Genomic DNA, 26,856 nt, shown 5'->3' on the forward strand with positions numbered 1-26,856 from the left:
ACAGAAGCGGATTCCAAACCAAACTTTTTATCTCCATAAAAAATTCTGCATCTCTAGAAGTGTCAAAATGTTATACATTTGAAAGCTTTAAACAATAAACAAATTTCATGATTCTTTTTGAAAACATTTTTCGAAAGGAAAGCTTTAAGAAACCTAAAATGTGTATGCTGGGCTGTCAGAGATTTAATCTTGATATGTCTGGTAATGGAGATTTCAGACCTGTGTGTCAATCTTGGCAGAAATTCACAATACATCAATTCATTAGATCCCCCAAGCAGAAAACCTGAGTTACAAGATCAATACTTGCTCTGAATCTACTTTTGACAAAGCCTAGTTTTTCAGTTCTCAGGTAATTTCTGGATTTCTGAATTTCTGAATGTATTTCTGGAGAGCTGTTGCAAATTTCTCTGAATTCTCTCCAGAAATACATTCAGGAAGCCTACTCTTCTAGAACAAAAGGCAAATCTAAGGTTTTCAGACAAGGGGGCACAGAGATTTGAACTGGGGGCCTCTTGAGCTGCAGTCAAATGCTCTACCACTGAGCTATACCCCCTGGTAGCAAAAAAAAAAAATAGTGTCAATAGAAATGTCAAAATGTTATACATTTGAAAGTCTTAAACAATAAACAAATTTCATGGTTCTTTTTGAAAACCTCTTACATTTTTCGAAAGGAAAGCTTTTAGAACCTTAAAATGTGTATGCTGGGCTGTCAGAGATTTAATGGAAACATTTGAGAATCTTGAAATGTCAGGCAATGGAGATTTCAGAACTATGTGTCAGTCTTGGCAGAAATTCACAATACATCAATTCATTAGATCCCCCAAGCAGGAAACCTCATTCAAAAGAAAAAAACTTCCTCTGAATGTACATATGACAAAACCCAGATTTTCATTTCTCAGGTGTTTTTGAGAAATTTGAAATGTCAGTCCTGTATTACATTTTGAAAATCTTTGCTTTTAGAGTAAATTTTATTTCTAATGTTTTAAGGCAAGGAGGCACCCAGATTTGAACAGGGGACCTCTGGATCTCCTGTCAAATGCTCTACCCCTGAAAAAAAATCTAAAAGGAAAATGTTTCTCAGTAAAGCTGGCCAGCTCAAGTTGAAATTTCCCATCTCCTGACTCATCAGATCATTATATATTTAAAAGCCTTAAACACTGAACAAACTCTGTGGTTGTGTTAATATCCCCTTTACATTTTTTGTAAAGGAAAACTTTGAGAAACTTTAAATCTGTATGCTGGGCTGTTAGAAATTTTAAAGAAACCCTTCAGAATCTTGAAATCAGGCAATGAAGATTTCAGACCTCTGTGTCAATTTTGTGACAAACTCTCAATATATGAAATCATTAGATCCCCAAAAAAGGAACCTGGTTTAAAAGGAAAAACCTGCTCCTAGTTCATGTTTGAAAAAGTCCTGGTATTTTTCTCAGATTATATTGAGACATTTGCAATTTCAGGCCAGAATTTTGATAAGCCTTGCTTTGAGAGAACCCGTTAATTCCAAGTTTTTCAGGCTTACCCAGATTTGAACTATGGATTACTTGATATGCCATTACATGCTCTACCACTGAGATATACCCCTTACAATTGCAATTGCAAAAGAAAAAACAATGAGGATTGAAATGGTTTCTGAATAAAACTGTTCATCTTAGGTAAAAATTATCCATCATTTGAATCATGAGTTTGTGATTCTGTGAATTTGTTAAAAATTCTTTAACATGGTTTTAAAGGAAAGCTTTTTGTAGGCTTGACTGTCTGAGATTTATTTTATTTTTACAGTCCACTTTGAATTGTAAACTTTCTTGTGGCACCTTAATTTCCAAGCCTTTCCAGCAAGTGGCCACTCTGCTTTTAGCTTGGGATTTCTTAATTTGCCATCAAGTGCTCTACCATCGAGCTACACCCCACTGCTTGGAGACATTTGTGGTTGAAAAAATAAAGATATCCGGAGAAGGTTTTGACACATTAGTTGAAGGTTGGCAATAAACCAACCATTAGGGCTATACTTTGTGTACTTCTGGTGCCGGTTCCAAGCCCGGATAAATGGTGAGGGTTGCGTCAGGAAGGGCATCCGACGTAAAACTTGTGCCAAAACTATCATGCGCATCACAAATATGATTGCCATACCGGATCGGTCGAGGCCCGGGTTAACAACGACCGCCTCCGGTGCTGTTGACCAGCAGGGTGCCGGTGGAAATTGTTCAAGACAGTAGTAGAGACTGTGGCTCTGTCTAAAAGACAGGAGACTGAGCTGGAGGTGACGGAACTGAAGATGCTGAGATTTTCGTTGGGAGTGACAAGGCTGGACAAGATTAGAAATGAGCAGATCAGAGGGACAGTGAAGGTGGAGCAGTTTGGAGATAAATCCAGAGAGGCCAAGTTGAGATGGTTTGGACATGTGTTGAGGAGGAATAGTGGATATGTTGGGCAAAGAATGTTGGAGATGGAGCTGCCGGGTAGAAGGAGAAGAGGTAGACCTCAGAGAAGGTTTATGGATGTAGTAAAGGTGGACATGGAGATTGTTTGTTGTGAAAGTAGAGGAGGCAATGGATAGGGCAAGATGGAGGCAGATGATCCGCTGTGGCGACCCCTAAACGGAGCAGCCGAAAGAAGTTGAAGGTTGGCAATATTTTAAATTTAAATATTTTAAATCAAACCTTTGCAGTAGAGATTTCAGACTCATCTTTCAACCTTGGGAGAAATTTTCAATCCATCAAATCTTCATTCAAGACTATGTGCAAAGTGGCAACCAGATTTTAATTGGGGATGTTATGATCTGCAGTCAAAAGATCTACCACCTGCACCTCAGGACTTGGTACCCTACACAGTTTTTAATAATAATAATGACAATAATAATCATTTTATTTATATAGCACTTCTCATGTCAGTGGCACTCAAAGTGCTTTACAGACAGGTTATAAAACATAGTTATAGAAGAGATCATTAGTATTTAATTAGAATCAGAAGTAAATGAAGAAGATTAAATTACAAGATAAAGATAAACATCACAAGACATTCAGCTTAAGTTAAATGCTAGTTTAAAGAGATACGTTTTTAGGTGCTTCTTAAAAGTGAACATTGAGCTTGACTGTCTAATAAAAGGTAGAATTGAGTTCCACAGTTTAGATGCATTATAACTGAAAGAGGCCTCTCCATGTTTTCTGTATTTTACAGAGGGTATTTGTACAAGGCCACTATCTGCAGATCTTAGGTCAAGTGCTGGAACATAAACAGACAGACACACTATGATGTAAGCAGGTGCTAGGTTGTTTTGAGCTTTAAATACTAGTAGCAGAACCTATCCTAAATGACACAGCCAGCCAGTGCAGTTCCTTGAAAATGTGAGTGATGTGATCTCTTTTTTAGTTTTCTCAGGAAGGGCAGTAAGAAGAGCATTGCAGTAGTCAAATCTGCTTACAACAATTGCATGAGCAAGTTTCTCTCCTTCACTATGAGATAGAAAAGGCCAAACTTTAATGATATTTTTTAAGTGCTAAAAAGCTACTTTAGTGACTGTGTTTTCATGCGGGGTAAAACAGAGCTCAGAGTCTAATATCACACCCAGGTTTTGTATTTCAGGTTTGGTATATGAAGCTAAAGAACTTTCTCAAAAATTATTTTTCTCTGAGTTTCTGTACCAATGATCAGTAATTCAGTTTTTTCATGATTTAATTGTAGAAGGTTTTATGACGTCCATTGAGAAAAATCTGATATGCAGCTGGTTAGTCTGTCTATAGAGTCTTGATCTTCAGAAGGAATAGAAATGTATAGCTGGGTGTCGTCAGCATAACTATGAAAATGTATACTATGCTTCCTAATGACATCACCTAGAGACAGCATGATGAATGATTTCCAAGTGAAACCATGAACTGTCAATTACTTAAATATGATTTAAACCATTCTATAACTGTGCCCGAGGGGCCGACCCAGCATTCAAGATGCTAGAGTAAAATCTTGTGGTCAACAGTATCAAAGGCTGCACTAAGATCATAACGTGAATCAATGCTGTCTCTGCGCTATAGTTGGATTGAAAACCTGACTGAAACTTCTCATATAAATTGTTTGATATTAGATACATATTTAGATGTTTGAAAACAACTTTTTCTATGACTTTACTTAGAAGAGGTAGGTTTGAAATTGGTCTAAAATTATTTAGTATTGAAGGATCCATGCTACTCTTTTTAGCAGAGGCTTCACCAGGGCAGTTTTAAAAGCATCTGGAAAAACATCTGTTGACAGAGAACAATATACAATAGTTAAAATATCATTGTGCACACAACCAAAAATGATCTTAAGGAATGATGTAGGAACAGGGTCAAGATCACATGTGGATAAACTTACTCTGTTTAAAATAGCTGTGAGCTCCTCATAGTTGATAACAGAGAAAGATGTCATTACTGATGTAGCTGGCTTATCAGGAACATTATAGCAGCTTGTTTGAGTCTGCTGAGCTACACCCTGTCAGATGAGGTCTATTTCATTTTGGCAATGAATTGCAAACTCTTAACAGATTTTAGAAGATAAATCATCATTAAACGCACTAGCAGACAAGTTTGGGTTAGTGGGTCTATGGTGGAAAAAAGGATTTGGGCATTATTTTTGTGTCTATTGATCACACGGGAGAGATATGACTATCTGGATATTTTCATAGCATTATTATAGACTGAGATCTGCTCTTTGAGATTATCATAATGTTTTGTTTTCCTCCATTTCCTCCTGTGATGTATGACAATTTCTCTTAAGCTGGTGTATCGCATTCGTCCATGGATTTTTATGAGTGTGCAAGCTTTTCTTCCTTTTTATTGGGGTGAGAAGGTTAAGGCTTTCCCATAATCTAGCGTTTAGATTGGACACTGGATCATTACAAAATAGAGTCTTATCTGTATTCGCTGAACTATTCTAAACAGTTTTAAACTTCTCAACTGTTTTTGAGTCAATGTAGCATTTTTCAAAGTAACTTTCAGGTATTTTCTTCTTTGCTTCAAAATTGATTTGAAAGAAAATACAGAAGGGATCTGATATGAAAACATCGAGATTTCAAACATCAAAGATTTTTAAATATTTCACCAATTCTTTTATCCACAACACAACTACCGAAGTGCTTGATCATTAGGAATTCATTGAATATCAATGCAAAAAAAATTCTTTCCACACATATTTGGAACATTGCTATTACACTGTGTTTACACTGTTTACTCAAGTACTGTGTATATCCTACCTCAGAAACTGCTGTGTTCACATGTCTTCTGACTGCGTAAAAAAATCACAGCATGTCAAATAATCTTTGCACCTTATTCTCCCTACCTCATGCTGAGAAATGAGTGCTATGAGCTGCACTGTCCTGTCTGTTTAGTGTGTCTAATGTCTGTTTTATGTATTGTATTTATTGTATTGTTTCTAGTTTACGTTTTTTGCACACTTACGTCTGCATGTTTGCACTCTGTACTGTCTATTTTGTTCCATGTTCCACATAATTTCAGTCCACTGTGTGCGTGCCCGTAAATAGGATGACAATAAAAGCCTCTTGACTTGAGTTGACTTCTGTTGCACTTTAACCGGCTTTTATTTTTATGTGTGTTCTGACCCCACATTCTTTTTCCTAACTGGATCTTTCTACCAAATTGACTCAAAGTCAGAGTTCAAAATCCATTACAGACTTTTAACTGATGTTTGCTTAGAGGCTTTCTGTGCTTTACTTATATTTATTTTCTTACTACAAATAACTGAAGACTCTGTATTGTCACAAAAAAACTATGTAATTTAACATTATTGTTTGGATTGTTTCACTGATGATAATTCCAACTAATTTTATGCATAACTTAAAAAACCACTAGCCAGTACATGAGTAGCGAACAAAGTTTTGACGAGTACACACCTAGAATAATAATATTTTTCATTAAAACACCAAAAAGTTTAGTTAATTGCAGAGAAATATGTGTTTCTGTAATGACAGTCCTTAAGGTTCCACAATGATTTTCAGATTCTGGGACACATTTACTTGGGATCTAACTGCTCACCATGTGGCCATGAGGGACAGGGATGCAGTCTCGCTTCCTGCTCTAGAATTCAGGGAAGTGGCTGAAATAACGCTCTGCCTATGGATTAAAACTCTGTGTTTTGAAAGTGAAATAAAAATATGGGACAATATTTTTTAAATAAACTTTTATTTGTAAGTATTATTTTCAGAAGTTGAAATTTAAGGGTTCGGGTTTGGGACAACCACCTCTTAATAGAATTAATAAATAACAATTTGGTATACTTAGCTTAGTACTTACTGGTAAATATCTAAAGTCTAACTGACCACATATTACAGTTTTTTTAAGACTGCTAACATCCTTTTGTCCAATCTGTAGTCACATTTCCAAAACTCTAAACACAGTAAATGCAACATCAGTCTTTAGTGGGCTATACCATTAAAACAATTCATGTTGTTTTTGCATAAAATGCAGTCATTTAACATGTTTCTACAATGCTCACACACAATGTTACCCAATGACAAAATTCTGGATCTGTAACGCGAGACCAGGGTAGAATCCAATCGCAGGTTTATTGAGGATAAGGTTAAACAAATCCAAAAACATACAAACAGAGGGGAATCCAATAATCGTAGTCGGGGTACACAGAAGAAAGGTCATCCAGAGGCATAGAAACAAAGGGAAATCCTAAATCGTGGTCAGGTTCAAACAAAGCAAGGTCATACACAAAAAATACAGAGAAAGATAAACGCTTAGAAATGACTATGGGAAGACAAGACGTCGCAAGGTGAGTTCAGTGCAGCGTGCTTAAATACTGAGCTAATTACAGATGAGATGCAGGTGAGTGAGTGCTAGAACTGGGGCGAGAGTGACCTCCTGTGGGCAGGAGGGGTAACTGCAGGGCCAATAGTGACAGAACCCCCCCCCCCCCCCCCCCCCTGACGGTCGGCCCCAGCCGACCTAACTGCTCTATGAGGACGACCACGAGGACGGGGGGCAGGACGATCAGGAGGGCGAGCCCTGTGGAAGTCATCGATAAGGGATTGGTCCAGAATGTCCACAGCCGGAACCCATGACCTCTCCTCCGGCCCGTAACCCTCCCAGTCCACAAGATAGAGCAGTCGTCCCCTACAACGTTTAGAGTCCAGCAAGGTACGCACTGAGTAGGCTGGGGCTCCGTCGATGTCCAGAGGTGGGGGAGGGTCAGCCACCGGCACAGGAATCTGAGGAGTAGAGGCAGAAACAGGTTTGAGAAGGGAAACATGAAAAGTGGGAGCTATCCTATAGTGTGAAGGCAACTCCAAACGATAAGATACTGGAGAAACCCTTTTGATAATACGGAAGGGACCTATAAAACGTGGACTTAACTTCTTAGAAGGAAGTCGTAGTCTCAGATCACGTGTTGACAGCCAAACCCTCTGTCCAACCTGGAAGGCTGGAGTAGGACCTCTCCTCCGGTTAGCCTGTACTTCTATGCGGCGGACGGCTCTTTGTAATCGTACGTGAGCCTCCTCCCATGTTTGTTGGCTCCTGTTCTTCCATTCATCCACTGCTGGTACCTGACTAGGCTCAGAATCCAAAGGGAGGAAGGGAGGCTGGTATCCTAGGACGCATTGAAAAGGTGTGATACCTGTGGCAGAGCTGATCAGGGAGTTCTGTGCATATTCCGCCCAAGGGAGAAACGAGCTCCAGTCATGTTGATTGCGTGAGCAGTATGAGCGAAGAAAACGTCCGATCTCCTGGTTCAAACGTTCCACTTGCCCGTTGGATTGGGGATGGTATCCTGAACTGAGACTGATGTTGATGCCCAGGACTTTACAGAAGGCCCGCCATACATGTGAAGTAAATTGGGTGCCCCTGTCAGATACTATATCCTCGGGTAGACCATAAAACCTGAATACCTTTTCGAATAAGGTTTCAGCCATCTCCCAGGCTGTGGGTAGTTTCTTAAGGGGTAGCAAACGACAGGACTTCGAGAACCGGTCTATAACCACGAGTATAGTAGTGTTACCATTGGAGGGGGGTAGGTCAGTGATGAAGTCTACCCCCAAATGAGACCATGGGCGTCTAGGGATTTCTAAAGGGACTAACAACCCCGACGGAGGGGAGCGAGGAGCCTTGCTCTTGGCACATTCCTCACAGTCCTTAACAAAGCGATGGGTATCCTCTTCAGAGGTAAGCCACCAAAACTGGCGTTGAAGCAACTCCACGGTGCGTCTCATGCCAGGGTGTCCAGCGCTAGGGGAAGCATGAACAATTGTCAGTACACGAGTGCGCATGGTCTTGGGTACATACATTTTACCTTCGGGACATTGAGCGGGAACCGGATCTGTGGCATATTCCAATTGTAGCTCTCCCTCCAGATCCCAACTGACAGGTGCTAAGACACAAGAGTGAGGGAGTATAGCCTCAGGTTCACAGTGGTTGGCGTCCTCGGTGACGGAAAACATGCGTGAAAGAGCATCTGCCTTTCCGTTCTTGGAGCCAGGCCTGTAGGTGACAGAAAAATCAAACCTATTAAAAAACAAAGACCAGCGAGCCTGATGGGCATTGAGTCTCTTAGCCGACCTTATACATTCCAGATTGCGGTGATCCGTGAAAATCAAGAAAGGATGTCTTGCACCCTCCAGCCAATGTCTCCACTCCTCCAAAGCGTACTTCATGGCCAGGAGCTCCCGGTTTCCCACGTCATAGTTTCTTTCGGCAGAATTCAATTTACGTGAGAAGTACGCACACGGGTGTAGTTTGGGTGGCACTCCGGTTCTCTGGGATAACACAGCCCCTACCCCAGTTTCAGACGCATCCACCTCTACTTCAAAAGGCAAATCTGGGTTAGGGTGCGTCAGAATAGGCGCAGTGGTGAATCTCTCTTTCAAGGCCTTGAACGCAAGATCAGCAGTAGGTGTCCACAGCAGGTGTTTTTTCTGACCCTTGAGCAAGGCGGTGAGAGGAGCAGCTACCATACTGAAGCCTCTGATGAAGCGACGGTAGACATTGGCAAATCCGAGGAAGCGTTGCATATCCTTAACAGTTTTAGGCTGTGGCCAATTGACTACTGCCTTGACCTTGTCAGTACTCATGCTGACACCTCCTGGTCTAATGTCATATCCCAAAAAAGAGAGTTCCTGTACATGGAACTTGCATTTCTCGGGCTTCACGAACAATCTGTGGCGAAGCAGTCTCTAACACGGACCTCACATGTCTGATGTGCTCTGAGAGGGAGGACGAGTATACTAGGATATCATCCATAAAAACTATGACCCACCTGTCTATCATGTCCCTTAGGACATCATTAACAAACGCCTGGAAAACAGAAGGAGATCCGGATAAACCAAAGGTCATGACCAGGTACTCGTAGTGCCCTCTGGTGGTGACAAATGCCGTTTTCCATTCGTCTCCCTCCTTTACACGTATGAGGTTGTAGGCGCTCCTGAGGTCCAATTTAGTGAACCATTGAGTGTCTCTCAACTTCTCCAGGGCTGAGGGGTCTAAGGGCAACGGATATGGGTTCTTAACAGAAATAGCATTGAGACCCCTATAATCCACACAAGGACGGAGACCACCGTCCTTCTTCTGGACAAAAAAGAACCCAGCAGCAAATGGAGACGTGGAGGGTCTGATGTGGCCCATCGCGAGAGCTTCATCTATATATGTCTCAAGTGCTTGAGATTCTGGTTCTGACAATGGATACACTCGACCCCGGGGGGGGGGAGTAGTATTAGGTAACAGTTTAATGGAACAGTCGCCGGGACGGTGTGGGGGGAGTTGGGTGGCGCGTTCCTTGCTAAATACCTCCATAATGTTGTGATAACAGTCCGGAATGACCGAAAAATCCGGTTCCTCTGGGCTTTCAATAGTCGTAGCACGACATGGCAGGTCGAGACAATGGTCCTGGCAATAATTACTCCATTTGAGAATCTCCCCATGTTTCCACGAGATGACAGGATCATGTTTAGCCAACCAAGTATATCCCAAGATAATGGGGTGATCGGGAGAGTCAATGAGAAAAAAGGATATTTTTTCTCGATGAAAGAGTCCAACCTGGAGGTCGATGTCAGGTGTTTGTTTGGTAACTGTCCCTGTGCCCAGGGGACGACCATCCAGAGCTTTTATCCTCAGCTGGTTGTTCATGGGTTGGAGGGGGATTTTGAGTTGTTCCGCCAAAGCAATGTCCATGAAATTCCCAGCTGCTCCCGAATCTACAAGGGCTGATACAGAAAATGTCTCAGCGGCCAGTATGCACGTAACATCTATAGACATGTGATTCAGCAACATATCAGTGAATGACACGCTTACCTCTGCCGTCCTGGTTTGACCAGGACGAGTCGGGCATGATGAGCATAAGTGACCAGCTTGACCACAGTACAGACACAGGCCCTCTCTGCGCCTGCGTTGTTTCTCCTCCGGAGTTAACCGTGTCTTCCCCAATTGCATAGGCTCAGCTTCACGTGGAGAAGATTCTCCCGAAAAAACAGGAGGAAGGGACTCCCTCAAAAGCCTCCTTCTTCCGCGGAGTAATGAATCAAGAGATATGGCTGCCTCGATAGCCTGATTAAGAGTCAGCTCAGGACCACGAAATACCAGTTCAGCCTGAACATCCTCTCTTAACCCTCTCATGAACATGGTCTTTAGCGCAGGTTCACTCCAGCCACTGCCCGCCGCGAGCGTGCGGAAGTCCAGAGCATAGTCAGCCGCAGAGCGGGTGCCTTGTTTTAAGTCACATATTTGAGATCCCACCTCTTTTCCGGTGGGAGAATGGGCGAACACAGCCTTAAACTGAGAAAGAAACCGGCTCTCAGACTGTAATATCGCACTATTTACTGTCCATAGAGCAGTGGCCCATTCTTTAGCCCTACCAGTGAGCAACGAGATAACAAAATGCACTTTATCTGTCTCAAGGCGAAACTGTGAGTAATATAGAGAGTGCAGTGCATTAGAAAACTATTGCACATACCCAGAGAGCCGTCATAACGTTCAGGTACAGCTATAAATGCAGAGGAGTGCGAAGGATGGCCTCGTGGTTCGGGACTCGCAGCTTGATCCGAATCCTGGCCATGTGGGGCTGCCGGCGTGGAAATTCGCTGCAACAAACCCTGGACTAGCTGTGCCAACTCGTCCAGTTTCTGGTCCTGGGAAGTCAGCCGCTGTTCCAAACCTGCTGGATCCATTTTTGGCGACGTTTTATGTAACGCAAGACCAGGGTAGAATCCAATCACAGGTTTATTGAGGATAAGGTTAAACAAATCCAAAAACATACAAACAGAGGGGAATCCAATAATCGTAGTCGGGGTACACAGAAGAAAGTTCATCCAGAGGCATAGAAACAAAGGGAAATCCTAAATCGTGGTCAGGTTCAAACAAAGCAAGGTCATACACAAAAAATACAGAGAAAGATAAACGCTTAGAAATGACTATGGGAAGACAAGACGTCGCAAGGTGAGTTCAGTGCAGCGTGCTTAAATACTGAGCTAATTACAGATGAGATGCAGGTGAGTGAGTGCTAGAACTGGGGCGAGAGTGACCTCCTGTGGGCAGGAGGGGTAACTGTAGGGCCAATAGTGACAGGATCTTTCTTGTCTTATATACAAATGCTTGCACACAGCATGTCGAAAATGAAAACCTAAGTTTCAAAACCTTAGATATCGTATAAAATGCATAGTTCTGCAAAAAAGCAGGTGAAAAGCTATTACTGTAATACACATTTTTGCATGTACAGATCATTGAAATAAAATGCAGCAACCACAGCTGATTCCAATCCCAGTTGGAGACCAGCCAGGTGCTTTCAGTGACATGGACACATAAAAACAGGGCTTTGTTTAGACTGAGTTTGGTCAATGTGGGCACAGGAGCAGATAGAGTGACAGAGGAAAGAAAAATCCTGCCTGGACAAGGGAGAGGAGTAGTTGGGCCAGGACAAGGGAGAGGGAGAGGAGTAATAATGCGTGCTGGTGTTCAACAAAGGGTAAGAACTACTGTCACTGTTGAAATTAGAGCCACTATCTATCACTGAGAGTGGCTGGTGAAAGAGTGCAACCTAACCTCAGACAGTCAACTGTGGCTTCCATTATTCAGACTTTTAAACAAACAGGTAAACAATACATTTTACAAGTATATTCCTACCAATGGGGCGGCACGGTGGCGTGGTGGGTAGCGCTGTCCCCTCACACCGAGAAGGGCATGGGTTTGATTCCCCTGCCGGGTGACCGGGTCCTCTCTGTGTGGTGTTCGCATGTTCTCTGCGTGGGTTTCCTTTACTTCTCCGGTTTCCTCCAACAGTCAGTCAGGCCAACTGGACATGCTAAATTGCCCCTGTGTCTGTCTGTCCTGTGATGGACTGGTGACCTGTCCAGGGTGTATCCTGCCTTCCGCCCGATGACCGCTGGGATAGGCTCCAGCACCCCCCCCCCCCCCCCCCCCCCCCCCCCCCCGTGACCCTGACGGAGAAGCGGCTTGGATGGATGGATGGATTCCTACTGATGCTATATCTTATAGTAACTTGTAGGCCAGCAGTCCCACCACTATACATATGTTGTATTTTTGTTCCTTTACTGTAAAGGATGCAGCATCTGCCTCCCACTGGGGGAAGGGAAAAACTCCTGAGTGAAGACCAGGAGCATGCCATTGTAGACATGGTCATTGCTGACAATGGAATAAAACCAAGAAATTCAGACCAAAATAATAGAAAATAACCAGGTATTTCATAATGTGTAAAGCATTAGCCTGACAACCATTGCCCAGACTCTGACTAAATACAGAATTTGCATGAAACAGTTCTTTTAAAAAGAACAGTGAGAGGGTTAAGGAACTCTGGCACCAATATGTCCAGGTATGGTGTCTATCCTATATACCTGTTATATCTTGTAATATAGTGAGTTTTACATTATGCCATCCTGTATGGAAACATGAGTTACAGTATGTACAGTAGGACAGACTGAAAGTGTGTTTAAACACTGTCGGACCCCACATAAACCCATTTATGTGGATAAGGCAGGATTTAACCTGGCAAAAACTCATTGGCGGGGTAGAAAGATCATTGGGAAAAAAGCCACCATTAATGTACTGGGTCAGAGAGGAGCAAATATGACCATGTGTGCTGCAGTCTCAAGTGCCAAGTGCCAGTCAAATTCACAAATGCCAGATTGGTCCCTATAACAGTGACCTCCTTCTTTTGTTTTTGGATGAACTCTACCAACAACTGGTGTCAGAAGCAGAAAGGGAACAGGTGGGAGGAAACTTGAGGACATTTGTGTTTACATGGGACAATGTAGCATTCCACCATTCTCATGTCATCACAAACTGGTTTGCAGACCATCCAAGAATGATGTCCCTTTTCCTCCTGCCCCACTTGCCTTTCCTCAACCCCACTGAGGAATTTTTTTCAGCCTGGAGGTGGAAGGTCTACGATCATCGGCCACATGACCAAATGTCACTCCTGGATGCAATGGATGCCGGCTGCAGAGACATTTCAGCTGAAGACTGCCAGGGGTGGATGAGGCATGCCAGGTGTTTCTATCCCAGGTGTATAGCAAGAGACAATAACTGTTGTGATGTGGATGAAAACATGTGGCCAAATGCTGAAGACCATTCAGATTAACAAGACTGTTCAGTTTTGTGCTTTGTTTTTTCCCCCTTGTGCAGCTGATTTTGTATATGGGTATTTTTACACATATGGGACCCAGGCTAATTATGTTTGTAATTACGGTGATTCTTTTTTGAGTTAGGCTGCAATTTCATGTCCCTAATAAAATATAACCTTTACTGAAAGACTGTCACAGACTCCTTTTTTGTCTATTCTATATTCCATACAGTACGTTGCAGTAATGTCACTCATTATGTAGACAGTATGTTGCCGGAAATGCACACATTTGAGTAAAAAGTTACAGTAAAAATGACTTATACTGACTTATAAGAAAACAACAGATGTTATAATGTCTGTTGTTTGCTGGGAGAGAGTAAAATATTACATGCAATACTGTTTCTTTCATGCCATCAACTGTTAGTTTTTTGACAGAGGTTGTGCAGTGATTGACTTTATGTTCCTCTTGAATAGAAAATCTGCGCTAGTGTTTTGAAAGAATGACTGGATACTGAACCAGGTTTGCTGTGTTTTAATAGAGTTAGTGTATATAGCGAAAATTGTGTTTGCATTGTGAAATGCTGAGTTGGTATTTTGTTAAGAATATGTGCTTTTGAACAGGATATTAACTATTTGGCTATTTTTATGAGGTAGATGTGTTGCTGTGTTTAGAGTTTTGAAAAAGTATCTTAAGTATTGGTAAATGCTTGTTAGCAGTTGTAAAATCTGTAAAAGTCTAGTTGGACCACAGTTTTAACTACTTCAGTAGAACGGCCTACATTATGGCCAATAAATATACAACTTGGTGTTGCAGTCCTGTGTAATGTGTTGATTTTCTGTGTTGCACCACGGCCTGAAGAATGACATTTTATTCCAACATATATACAGTAAGTTCTATTGAGGAATACCAGTAAATACCACTTGACTTCACTTAGTGCACCTTGACATGAACAAAGATTTGTGAAAACAATTAGTCAAAATAAGAAATCCTTCTGCACTGTACATCTGTGTCACCCCTGCCCACGATTTTAGAAAAATCTGCTGCTGCACTTGCTGCAGTGATTGCAAAACTGGAGCCTCCGCCACAGAACTCAGTGTCCTTAAATAGATAAGGATACACCACCCTCACCACTGTGTTTACATAAGACTCTTCTATGCCTATGTTCATGAGGAGTTAAATAAATATTTACCTATCATCTGGTCCATTTCTGCAATTCTGTAATTTATCAGAAGTTGGCAGCAGCACAAAATAATTTGCTGACTGCTCCTACAACATCACTACAAATTGTTATTTTCTTTGAATTTTTATGAGTCCTTTATACCAAGATGTCTAGCCATGCACTCGTTATATATGATATCATTCACGGCATTTAATGTAATCTGAAGTTAAACTGAAGCTCATTAGACTTAGCAGACCAGCACGCAATTTGCATAGCACAGTCACTTATTGCAGTGTGGTTGACTGCAGTGCATGCTCACATGGGTTTGATGGGTTTTAAGAAAGATAGACTGTGGCTAACAGATGAATGGATGGGAGAGGTGTACAGCTGAATGGGTACTAGTATGTGGGGAGGAGTTAAGCAGTAATCTGTTTTCCTAAAACTTTTTTCATGCTGTTATTTTTTTCAGGAGCACAGAGCTGCACAGAGTATCACAGCTTGCCTAAGTGTGTTTTTTTGTGTGCGTATGTGTGCACACATGAGTGTGTGTCACCTCCCCTTTCCTTAATGTCACTGTTCTTTTTTCGGCTGTAGACACTTCAGTGACCAGACTGACTGAAAGAGTGGAGACATCAATGAGATGTCAACGCAGGTTTAAAAAAATCAGGTGACCAAAGAATAGACCTGAATAGATAGACATACAATACAATCAGTTACATACAATTAATTACACTTGAACTACATAGTGATGGTTTTCACTTAGATACAGACTGAGTGACAAAGTCATTTCATCATCTAAATCCAGGTAAGCATGTTATGTCTCATGAATATTGTATTCTGTTTTTTCACTGTTAAAACCTCTATTTGCTTACATGTATCACGCATGATCTTATATATGACAATGTCATAAGGTATGGCGCTATGATGTACAATGTATGTAAGATGTGTTATGCAATGTGATGTAAGAAGTCATATTGGTTTGTCTATTGTAGGGTCCTGTTTATAAGGCTATGTGACACATACATAAGCTTGTCATGAAAACCGATATAACCCAGCATAAATGCTTATTCTAATAGGTATCATCTGTCAAAGGTTGCCTCAGCTAACTTTGTAGCAAATAATGCCTATTGAAATGTGCATTTATAAACATTTATGTAGGGTCATGATAAGCTTACATAACTGTCATGTAGCCTTATGAACAGTACCCCACAGGGAAGTGTCAGCAGTTTCTTTTATGGTGTAACTTTATTCTGCATATATTTTTCTAACTATATATTGATAAGTACAGTGCTAAGAGAAATTCCTTCTGTGTAAATAACTTGTACTTAAACAAGTAACATAGAATATGTGATAAGGGTTGAAGGGAGAGACACGGAACATGGTAGTATCATGTTTAGACAAAGCTTTGCTGTTTAATAGTAAACATGTACATGTACACCTTTAAAGATTTGGTAGTGAAATGGAACAAAGATATGGACAATGGCAAAGCAATGAAAATAATGAAAACCCCTAACCTGCCTAACAGGAACTACCCTTCTAGTGTGTCTATACAAAGTGGTACTGCTGTGGGTATCAGATGTAAAGGTGCATCCAAACTGCCTGTCCACTCATCGCTCTAGGAAGAGAGATACAGAGCAAAAGCGAGTGAACACGAGAGAGAGAGAGAGAGAGAGAGAGAGAGAGAGAGAGAGAGAAACGCATTGAGGCCAAGGCAGAACTAAAATGAATGGGTATGTGCTGTGTGTTAATTTTGTGGAGTGTTAATTTTGTGTGGGTGTGTTGAGTGTATGTGTGTGTGTGGCAAGAGTGTGATGTGTTGAGTGTGTGTGGTATTTTGAGTGTGTGTGGTGTGAGCTGTGTTGAGTGTGCGTGGTTTGTTTATTGTATATGGTGTGGAGTGTGTTGAGTGTGTGTGGTGTGGGGTGTATTGAGTGTTTATTGTGTGGTGTGGGGTGTTTAGTGTGCTTTGTTTGTTTATTGTGTGTGGTGTGGACTGTGTGTGGTGTAGGATATTTAGTGTGAGTTGTGTGTTGAGTGTGTGTGGTGTGGCAGGTGGTGAGTGTGTGTTGTGGGGTGTGTTGAGTGTGTGCTATGTGTTTATTGTGTGTGGTGTGGTGTTGAGTCTGTGTGGTGTGGGTTGTTTAGCATGTGTTGAGTGTTTATTGTGTGGTATGGGGTGTTTAGTTTGTGTTGTGCGTGTGTGTTGTGGGGTGTGTTGAGTGTGTGGTGTGTATGTTGAGTGTGTGTATTGTGTTTACTGTGTGCGGTGTGGACTGTGTTGAGTCTGTGTGGTGTGGGTTGTTTAGTGTGTGTTGAGTGTGTGTGGTGTGGTGTGGGGTGTGTGTTGTGAGGTGTGTGATAGGTTGAGTGTGTGTGGTGTGTTTATTGTGTGTGGTGTGGACTGTGTTGAGTCTGTGTGGTGTGGGTTGTTTAGTGTGTGTTGTGTGTTGAGTGTGTGTGGTGTGGGGTGTGTTGAGTGTGTGGTGTGTGATAGGTTGAGTGTGTGTGGTGTGTTTGTGTGTGGTGTGGACTGTGTTATGTGTGTGATGTGTTTATTCTACAGTGTGGACTGTGTTGTGTGTTGTGGGGTGTGTTGAGTGTGTGTTGTGTGCTCATTGTGTGTGATGTGTTAAGTGGGTGTGGTGTCGTCTGTGTTGAGTGTGTGGTGTGTTTATTGGGTGTGGTGTGTTGAGTGTGTATTGTGTGTGGTTTGGGGTGTGTTGAGTGTGTGTGTGCAGGGGTCTGTTTAGTGTTGAGTGTGTATTGTGTGTGGTGTGGGGTGTGTAAATTATGTGCCACCTTAATTTAAGTGCAATGTTAATTGAAGTTCCTCCTTCAATTCTGTGACATCTTAATTTTAGTTTTACCTTAAAGAGAGTTCCACCTTAAGTTCTGTGGCATCTTAAATTTAGTCCTATATTAGTTGCAGTGCCACCTTGAAAGAAGTTCCACCTTAAATTCTGTGCCATCTTAATTTTAGTGCTACTTTAAAGAAAGTTCCACCTTAAATTCTGTGCCTCCTTAATATTGGTGCTTTATTAATTGAAGTTCCACCTTAAATTCAGTGTCAGTGTAAATTCAGTGCTACCTTAAAAGAAGTTCCACCTTAAAATGCAGTGCTACCTAAGTGCAATTCCACCTTAAAACCAGCTCCACCTTAACAAAATCATTATGTGTGCTGATACTGCTGAGCATTAGGCTGTGAGCATGTGAGACATTGTGCTCCGTGCATGAGTTTGTATGTGTGTGTGTGTGAGAGACAACACTCCGCCCATTCATTCCCTATGGGAAAAAATATCGACTTTGAACAATAATTCAACAACAAAAACCACACATCAGATCGCTTCGAACAGCACAAGCAACCTGTATAGGTACTACGATTCTGAAAGTTTTGTGGCTTTAGCTTGTAGAATTTAGTTTTTTGAGTATAGAATAATAAGAAGAAGAAGATTACGAAGAACAGTAAGTTGGCTTTTTCAAGCCAACTTAATAACAGCAATATATATATATATATATATATATATATATATATATATATATATATATATATACACACACACATACACACACACACACACACTATATTGCCAAAAGTATTCACTCACCCTTGACTACAAGTCCAGTTGTGAAATTTCTAAGCTACTAAATATTCAACTGTCAGTGGTATTATAACAAATCGGAAATGACAGAAACTCAGCCATGAACTGGTAGGCCACATAAAATGACAGAGCTGGGTCAGCGGTTTCTGAGGTGTATAGAGCGCAGAGGTCGCCAACTTCCTGCGGAGTCAATCGCTACAGAGCTACAGACCTCCATACTTCATGTGTCCTTTAGACTAGATCAAGAACTGCATAGAAAACTTCATGGAATGGGTTTCCATGGCTGAGCAGCTGCATCCAAGCCTTACATCACCAAGCGCAATGCAAAACGTCGAATGCAGTGGTGTAATGATGCGCCATCATTGAACATAAGCAGTGGAAATGTGTTCTCTGGAATGATGAATCATGCTTCTCTGTCTGGCAATCTGATGGACAAGTCTGGTTTTGGTGGTTGCCAAGAGAACGGTACTTGTCTGACTGCACTGTGCCAAGCGTAAACTTTGGTGGAGGGGGTTGTTTTTCAGGAGCTGGGCTCAGCTGCTTAGTTCCAGTGAAAGGAGCTCTTAATGCTTCAGCAGACCAAGAGATATGCTCCCAACTTTGTGGGGACAGCCCCTTTCAAAACTTCCCATCAACACACTCCTAAACCTTGTGGAAAGCCTTCCCAGAAGAGTTGAAGCTGTTAAAGCTGCAAAGGGTGGGCCAACATCATATTAATTCATATGAATTAAGAATGGGATGTCCCTCAAATTCATATGTCTGTGAAGGCAGATACTTTTGGTAATATAGTATATATACAACCCCAAATCAAATCCAATGCAATGAACAGCAAATCTAAAATTTCATAGCCCACATTTTATTCACAATACAACATAGAAAACATATCAGATGTTCAAAGAGACTGATTTTACCATTTCATGAAAAATATTCACTAATTTAGAACTTGATGGCAGCAATATATCTTAAAACTCTAAACAGTCCTGGGTATTCTTTGCTAGATTTGTTGTTTCATGATGCTGCAAATGTTTTCTATTGATGAAAGGTCTGGACTACAGGCAGGCCAGTTCAGCACCCAGATTCTTCTTCTGCAATTCTGTTGTGGTGTAATAGATGGTTTAGCATTGTCTTGCTGAAATATGCAAGCCCTTCCCTGATAGAGCTGTCTGAATGGGAGCATGTGTTGTTCTAAAACCTCTACATACTATTTAGCACTGATAGTGCCAGATGTGTAAGCTGCCCATGGCACAGGCATTAATGCAACCCCACACCATCAGAGATGCTGGCCTTTGAACTGTGTGCTGATAACAAGCTGGATGATCCCTCTCCTCTTGAATCCGCAGGACACGGTCTTCCTGGTTTCCAAAAAGAATGTCAAATTTTGGTTCATCTGACCACAGAACAGTTTTCCATTTTGCCTCAGTCAATTTTAAATGAGCTTTGGTCCAGAGAAGACGGTGACGTTTCAGGTTGAGGATTGTGAACTGTGTTGATAATCATGAAACTATTTCATTTTCATGAAATGGTAAAATGTCTCACTTCCAACATGTGACATGTGTTCTGTGTTCTATTGTGAATAAGCTGAGATTTGCAAATCATTGAAACTTTTTTGTTGTATTCTAATATATTGCATATAATACATAAACTATCAGTCATGGTATATTACATACTAAGGGGGGTAAGTCATGGGCTGGAGGTTAGGGAACCAGCTTCCTGACCGGAAGGTTGCCGGTTCGATCCCCAAAGCCAACAGCACATGACTGAGGTGTCCTTGAGCAAGGCACCTAACCCCCCAACTGCTCCCCAGGCGATGCAGATTGGGCTGCACACCGCTCTGGGCAAGTGTGCTCATTGCCCCCTATTGTGTATGTGGTGTTTCACTTCACAGATGGGTTAAACACAGAGGTGGAATTTCCCCGTTGTGGGACTAATAAGGGTCTCTTAATCTTAATACTTCTATAACTTAAGAATAGCTTAACCAGTTTACAATGTAGTCCCTGCTGGTACTAAATAATAAGCCTGGGATTTTAAGGGGTTAATCAATGATGCAAACTGCTAAATTAATAAGAGTGGTATTACTGCTTGTAAGGCTTATGATACTAAACTTCTGCTAAACGTTGGTAAAATCAGGAAAAGAAAAAGAAATCTGAGAGAAAATGCCCCACCTTCCTGTACACAACAGGAACAAATAGAAATTCCTAATCTCCCACATTTGTTCCTCTTTATTATGCTTTATCACTGATGTAGTCAGGAAAGCTGATGGTTGCCAGACAACAGACACTTTGTTTATCTTATTTTGTGGAGTAGGTAGAGGAAGCTTGGCAACCACTCTGTGTAAACACTTGCCCATCTGAATCATGACATGGCAAAACATTCTGTGGATTTTTTTCTTGTTTGTATTATTACTTATAGATAAGCTGATGTCAGTTCTATCTGCTAAATTTGAATTGATGCATGGATTAAGGCTATTAACTATAATCCATGTAAAGAAACAGTATGTAACATTTAAATACAGTTTTCAGCCAAAGTCAGGCATATATTCTGGGATACTGTATGTTCATAACTATACTGGAGACCATCTTATCAAAAGGATGCAACCTACTTTGGAAAAGAATGGACCTACTTCATTCTATGGTCATTCTGTGAGGTTACTCACATCAAGTCAAGTCTAGTCAAAGTTTATTTATATAGTGCTTTTTGCAACAGGTGTTGTTCACAAAGCAACTTTACAGAAAAATCAGGGTCCAAGCCCCAAATGAGCAAGCCATTGTGCCCAGAGTGCTCCAGAAGGCTGGTGAGCAGTGGGCACCCAATCAAGGCAGATGGAGCAGAGGATGGGTAGTTGTTCAGCTCAGCAAAAAGACAAAATCAAGTAAAGTCATTGAAAGCACAGCAGAGAGACACAAAAAGAGGGAGGAAAGGAAAAATGTTTACATTACACTTCTATTAGTATAGATTGTTCCAGTGTTATCATTACTCATTATTCTGCTTCTACATTACTTTGAACTAAATTATCTCACTATATTGGTAGACAATGATGTTTGTTTCATACAGTATGTTTTAAAACATGTAAAATGCATCAAAGTTAATTCATCTGATATTATTTTTACCTCAAAATGAAAAATTTTATATATTTCAAATCAGCTTAAGATGCAAAGATTATACTTGACAAGATGCTAGTGCAGTGCAATTTCTCAACTAATTTATAAACGCACATCCAAGGGGCCCCGTTCCCGTCTTAGGAATTCCTACCTAGAGCCCTAGAATAACTAAATCTTAAAACAGACAACCATGAAATGAGAAAAAAAAAACTTTCCTGGCCATGCACTGGACCTGAAAAATACTTTGTGTGGTGAAATGTTTTATTTTTAAGAAAAAAAGTGTTTGTTTTCACCAGGCACTGTGGTGTTTTTTTACTTGTATGCCAAATTATGCTGTCTAGTGACGCAAAAAAAAAAAACCCATATAATGATATAGGATACGATTTACATATCCTGTATCATTATATCCCTGCTTAGTGTTGACCTTCCTAGCTTGTTTTTGTCCAGCTTGATCTAAATTAATACCATGAGTGTTAATTCAACAACATGTGCAATATTTAGAATTTCCCCATTGTGGGACTAATAAAAGAACTACCTTATGTGCCATGCTGTCAACACAACACCAGCCAGCTTTGTTCCACTTCTGTGTTTTGCAGGGTAAAAGGATGAGATTTTTTTGTGTGTGTGTGCTTCTTTCCATTCTAGACATATTTAGAAAGAGACTCTGAGTAAGACACTGTGATTATGAACTTAATTTTGTGCCAAAAAATGTCATACTAATTAAAATACTAAAATCTACAAGCAAAATATTTAGAATCAAAATGTCCACAATATGCAGCAAATACAAATAAGGAGAATTAAATCAAACCTACTGCTAATTTTCTCTCATTTTGACCTAAATTCATTACTGATTTAAGTTTTTTGCTTTACATTTTGTCCATTTGCTGATGTTAACGATCCTCAGTTAAGTCTTGGAGATTAGGGGTCATGGATGGTGCCAACGGAAAGAAATAAATAAAACCAAGCTTAATCTACATAAACTTAACCTAAACAAAATAAGTTGTCTACTCGAACTGAAAACTAAACAAAACATAAATACATATGCGGCCTCACCTTATTATATAGTGTGTTTAAGAAAGGGATTCCTTTTATTTGATTTGGTTGAATGTAACATGAAAGAAAATTAAGTATCCATAAAGCATCTAAAGAGGACTTACCAAATTATTTCTGGAGTCTCTTTTATGTCTTACTTTTAGCTCTTTATAATAAAGGTGGGGGAGCTGTACTATCTTTCAGATTTGTAGATACTAGCCTAGCAGTGTCCTTAAAAGGGCAAATTAGATCATCTTTGCAGCTATTTAATAAGTGATTCTAAGTGCTGCCTCTGGTGACCTGCAGCTTCACATAGTTTTAAGTATTTCTCAACTAAAAGCACCTAAACCAGCTCATCAAATGATTATCAGTCCCTTCATTCACGGAATCAGGTGTGTTGGGTCAGAAAATTGTTGAATCTGCTTTGCTGTTGGTCAAGGGGAATAACATAGCACTTACATAAAATTGGTAAAGAGTGTAAAACACCACCAATTAAGTGATACTTTATTGATCCCACAAACGGGGAAATTCTACCTCTGCATTTAACCCATCCATAAAGTGAAACACTGTATACACACTAAGTGAATAGACACACACACTAGGGGCAGTGAGCACACTTGCCCGGTGCAGTGGGCAGCCCTATCCACAGCACCCAGGGAGCAATTAGGGGTTAGGTGTCTTGCTCAAGGACACCTCAGTCATGTGCTGTCAGCCCTAGGGATTGAAATGGCAACCTTCTGGTCACAGGGCCAGTTCCCTAACCTCCAGTCCACAACTGCCCCCATAATTTTTGCCAGCTGCGAGTTACTGCTGCTATGAGAGAGTTTATAGATGGTAATATTTAACCTCTTAAATGCCCATTGTTCACCAGCAAGCCCAAAGTTTTATTACACACTTCTGTAACTTAAGAATAACTCAGCTAGCTTGCAGTGAAGTCCCTATAATTACTGAATAATAAGCCTTAGCATGTAATAATCCTGGGATTTTAAGAATCTCTCTTTAATAGCCACTGAAACAGGCTCCTTATTTCATCATGCCAGGTCAATACAAGACATATGTCAGAAAAGGATATGACAAACATTCCATAAGCTAAAAATCAGCAAACTCAGCAAATATAAAAGCTTTTAAGAAAGTTACAAAAAAGTATTTGTTTTAAAGTTGGATTTGACTCTCATTATTTGTATTAGCAACATTTTTTGGATGTTCTTTTACTCTGTATTTTGCTTGGGAACTTAGTGTTTTATTTGAAATGTTTGGCACAAAATCTATTCCATACTGAGAGCTTCTGAGGAAGTGGACTCAGAAGCGGTTTTGTCATGTGAAAGAAAAGAAAAACACAAAGCTGATAAAGGCGGATTGGTGCTGGGTCAGCAGTGATGCGGGCTCTTTACCGGTCTGTTGTGGTAAAGAAAGAGCTGAGCCATAAGGCAAGGCTCTCGATTTACTGGTCGATCTACGTTCCCACCCTCACCTATGGTCATGAGCTTTGGGTAATGACCGAAAGAATAAGATCGCAAATACAAGAAATGAGTTTCCTCCGCAGGGTGTCTGGACTCTCCCTTAGAGATAGGGTGAGAAGTTCGGTCATCCGGGAGGGACTCGGAGTAGAGCCGCTGCTTCTCCATGTCGAGAGGAGCCAGTTGAGGTGGTTCGGGCATCTTGTTAGGATGCCTCCTGGACGACTCCCTTGGGAGGTGTCACAGGCAAGTCCACCAGGGAGGAGACCCCGGGGAAGACCCAGGACACGCTGGCGTGACTATATTGCCCAGCTGGCCTGGGAGCGCCTCGGAATCCCCCCCCAGGGAGCTAGTGGAAGTGGCTGGGGAAAGGGAGGTCTGGGCCTCATTGCTTAGGATGCTGCCCCCGCGACCCGAACCCCAGAGAAGCGGAAGATGGATGGATGGATGGATGGATGGATGGATGGATGGATGGATGGATGGATGGATGGATGGATGATAAAGACTGAGAGAATGGTTTTCTGGATGTGGCTGATGACATGATATCAGTATTTGTTAATGTTTGAGTTACAATATAAACTGAGCGACCATTTGCTTAGGAAACCCTGGGTTTAATTACATGTTGAAAATAAGTTCATACAAAATTTACAGGGAACCTCAATGTGGCATTATCTGCTGTGTTTTGTGCATTGTGCATTTTGTGATTTATTCGCTGAATTTAACATTTAACAAGTGACATGTGCGTTTCAGATCATTATTGTTTGAGAACTTTTCTTTCTCTGCAAGCTTATATCCAAAAATGTTTTGTGTTTTCATGATCTCATCACCAAATACAAGCTCACCAAGGCCACTGGAAGGAAGACAGTCTCAGACTTTCACTCTTCCTTTTCCCACCTCCTTACTGTCCTCTTAGTGCAGTCTAGCAGGTTCTTCTCTAGTCGTTCTGTACATTAATGGTCTCCCATCAATTTGATGTACTAAAACTGTTTTTCTCTTAAATGAGTATCATTTTGTTAAACACTCAACAAAGTAACATTTTTTAAGGTTCAGCAATGGTTAAAGTGTCTAAATACTTTTTGAGGCCATTGTAGTATGTAATCTACCCTAAAATAGTATCTCAATGCTTTTTTTTATGTTTTTGACCAGAATGACCCCCAACGGCACTTTCATCCTTGTCCCCCATGCCAACAACTTTGGCAATAATGGCAAAACAGCAGTGGACATTGATGCTATTATGGACAACATACTTATTGTTCTTTACACCATAACCATCCTACTGGGCACCACTGGGAACGCTGTGGTCATCTGGATGGCAGGGTTCTCTCTGAAGCCGAACGTCACCAACGTGTGGTTGGTCAACCTGGCTGTGGCTGACCTGATTTTCTGCCTGACACGTGTCACCTCTTTGATTAAGAAGCTCTTCTATGATTATTGGCCTTTCGGAATCTTCCTCTGCAAGTTCAATGGGTTCTTCAAGTATGGCAACATGTTCTGCAGTGTTTTCCTCCTAGCTGTTATCAGCATGGACCGGGCTCTTTGTGTGTGGCAGCCAGTGTTAGCTAGGCGGCGGCGGACTCTTGGTACAGCACGACTTGTCAGCTTAGGAGTTTGGATTGTGGCAGGGATCTTCAGTGCGCCATATTATGTGCACCGGCAAGTCTATCCTGGCAAGAACAACTTGAGCAAGTGCTCTGTGGAGGTAAGGCTTCCAGTATAGTCCTATAAAGTCCTTTATTTTTGCTTTTCTAAGAGTAGTTGTTAAGTATAAGGAATGATGTAGTTACAAATTATTGCATGCTTGCTGATTTAAATATAAATTCCAGTGCATTTCCCTTGACCTGCCTGTTTTGTTTAATTTCACAGGTCAAGGAGTCAACCGAAGGTGACAACACAACTAAACTGGCCTTGTACGGCATTCGCTTCACCTGCGGCTTTCTGCTGCCCTTCCTGGTCATCCTTACCTGCTATGCACTCGCTGGTTTAAGGATACGCCGAACACGTATTTCACGCAAATCACGACCCCTTCGAATTCTTGTTTCACTGGTCTGTGCCTTCTTCTTGTGCTGGGGGCCATATCACTGCCTGCTTTTGGTAAAGATGGTGAATAGCAAGAGCCAGGCAGTAAAAGTGGGTCTACCCATAGCAAAGGGTGTGGCCTACTTCAACAGCTGTGTGAATCCACTCCTTTACTTCTGTATGGGTCTGGACATTAGGCAACGCTTTAGCCAAAGCTTGTCTGGGGTTTACCGCAGAGCTCTAGCTGAGGATTGGAATGGCCAGATGTCACAGTCTCAGGAAGGGTCTGTAGATGAGAGTTCCAGTTGCATTACAAAAGTCAAAGCGACAGGAATGACTACAGCTGAAAAATAATATGGTTGAATCTAAATGTATTTTTCGTCTTTAACATTGCTTGGTCCCCATTCTAGTCGTTGCATTCACATGCCTTGCACACTTTGGTGTTTACCCTACTCTGAACACAGCTGATTCAGCTAATCGGCTAATGAACAAGCCTTTTCTGAGCTGACATTTGAGTTAGACCAGGAGAACATAACCATATGCAGAACTCTATAGGACGACAGCACAGCGTGATATTACATTCATCTGTAGGTGCAGTATATTGCTTGTCAGACACTTGTTCACGTTTGCCGCACAAATTAATATCGGACCAACCTTTTTATTTATTTAAAGGTTAAAAGGAAGATGCAGTATTAATAAACCATTCCAAAGAAATGGCCTGACTTACACTATATTATTATATTGCATGTAGTAAAATATCTCTAATAATGTTTGCAGAAACAAAGTGGTAAGTACAAATATGCTCACAGTAAACTTTTATGGTGTAAAAAAACTACAATTTTTAAAATATATTTATTTAACAAGTAAATGATTAAAAACTCAAAAAAGCCACTGTAAGAATAACATTTTCTTATTACAGTCTGAATTTAGTTTTATTTCTAGG

General features: G+C 41.1%; 1 protein-coding gene across 1 annotated transcript; it reads left to right on the forward strand.

Moving 5' to 3' along the window:
- The first annotated feature begins 11,864 nt into the window (after positions 1-11,864).
- LOC108444386 (fMet-Leu-Phe receptor-like) lies at positions 11,865-26,557 on the forward strand. Its single transcript, XM_017725561.2, has 3 exons — positions 11,865-11,937; positions 25,044-25,596; positions 25,761-26,557. Exons 2-3 carry the CDS (start codon positions 25,045-25,047, stop codon positions 26,265-26,267), a joined length of 1,059 nt encoding a protein of 352 aa, XP_017581050.1. The 5' UTR covers positions 11,865-11,937; position 25,044; the 3' UTR covers positions 26,268-26,557.
- Positions 26,558-26,856: the final 299 nt, after the last annotated feature.

Source organism: Pygocentrus nattereri, chromosome 1, assembly GCF_015220715.1.
Source record: "Pygocentrus nattereri isolate fPygNat1 chromosome 1, fPygNat1.pri, whole genome shotgun sequence".
Classification (NCBI taxonomy): Eukaryota; Metazoa; Chordata; class Actinopteri; order Characiformes; family Serrasalmidae; genus Pygocentrus; species Pygocentrus nattereri.

Coding starts and splice junctions, on each gene's coding strand:
- LOC108444386 (XM_017725561.2), top strand. CDS start 25,045: ATGACCCCCAACGGCACTTTCATCCTTGTCCCCCATGCCAACAACTTT. Junction 25,597..25,760: donor TGAGCAAGTGCTCTGTGGAG/GTAAGGCTTCCA, acceptor TTAATTTCACAG/GTCAAGGAGTCAACCGAAGG.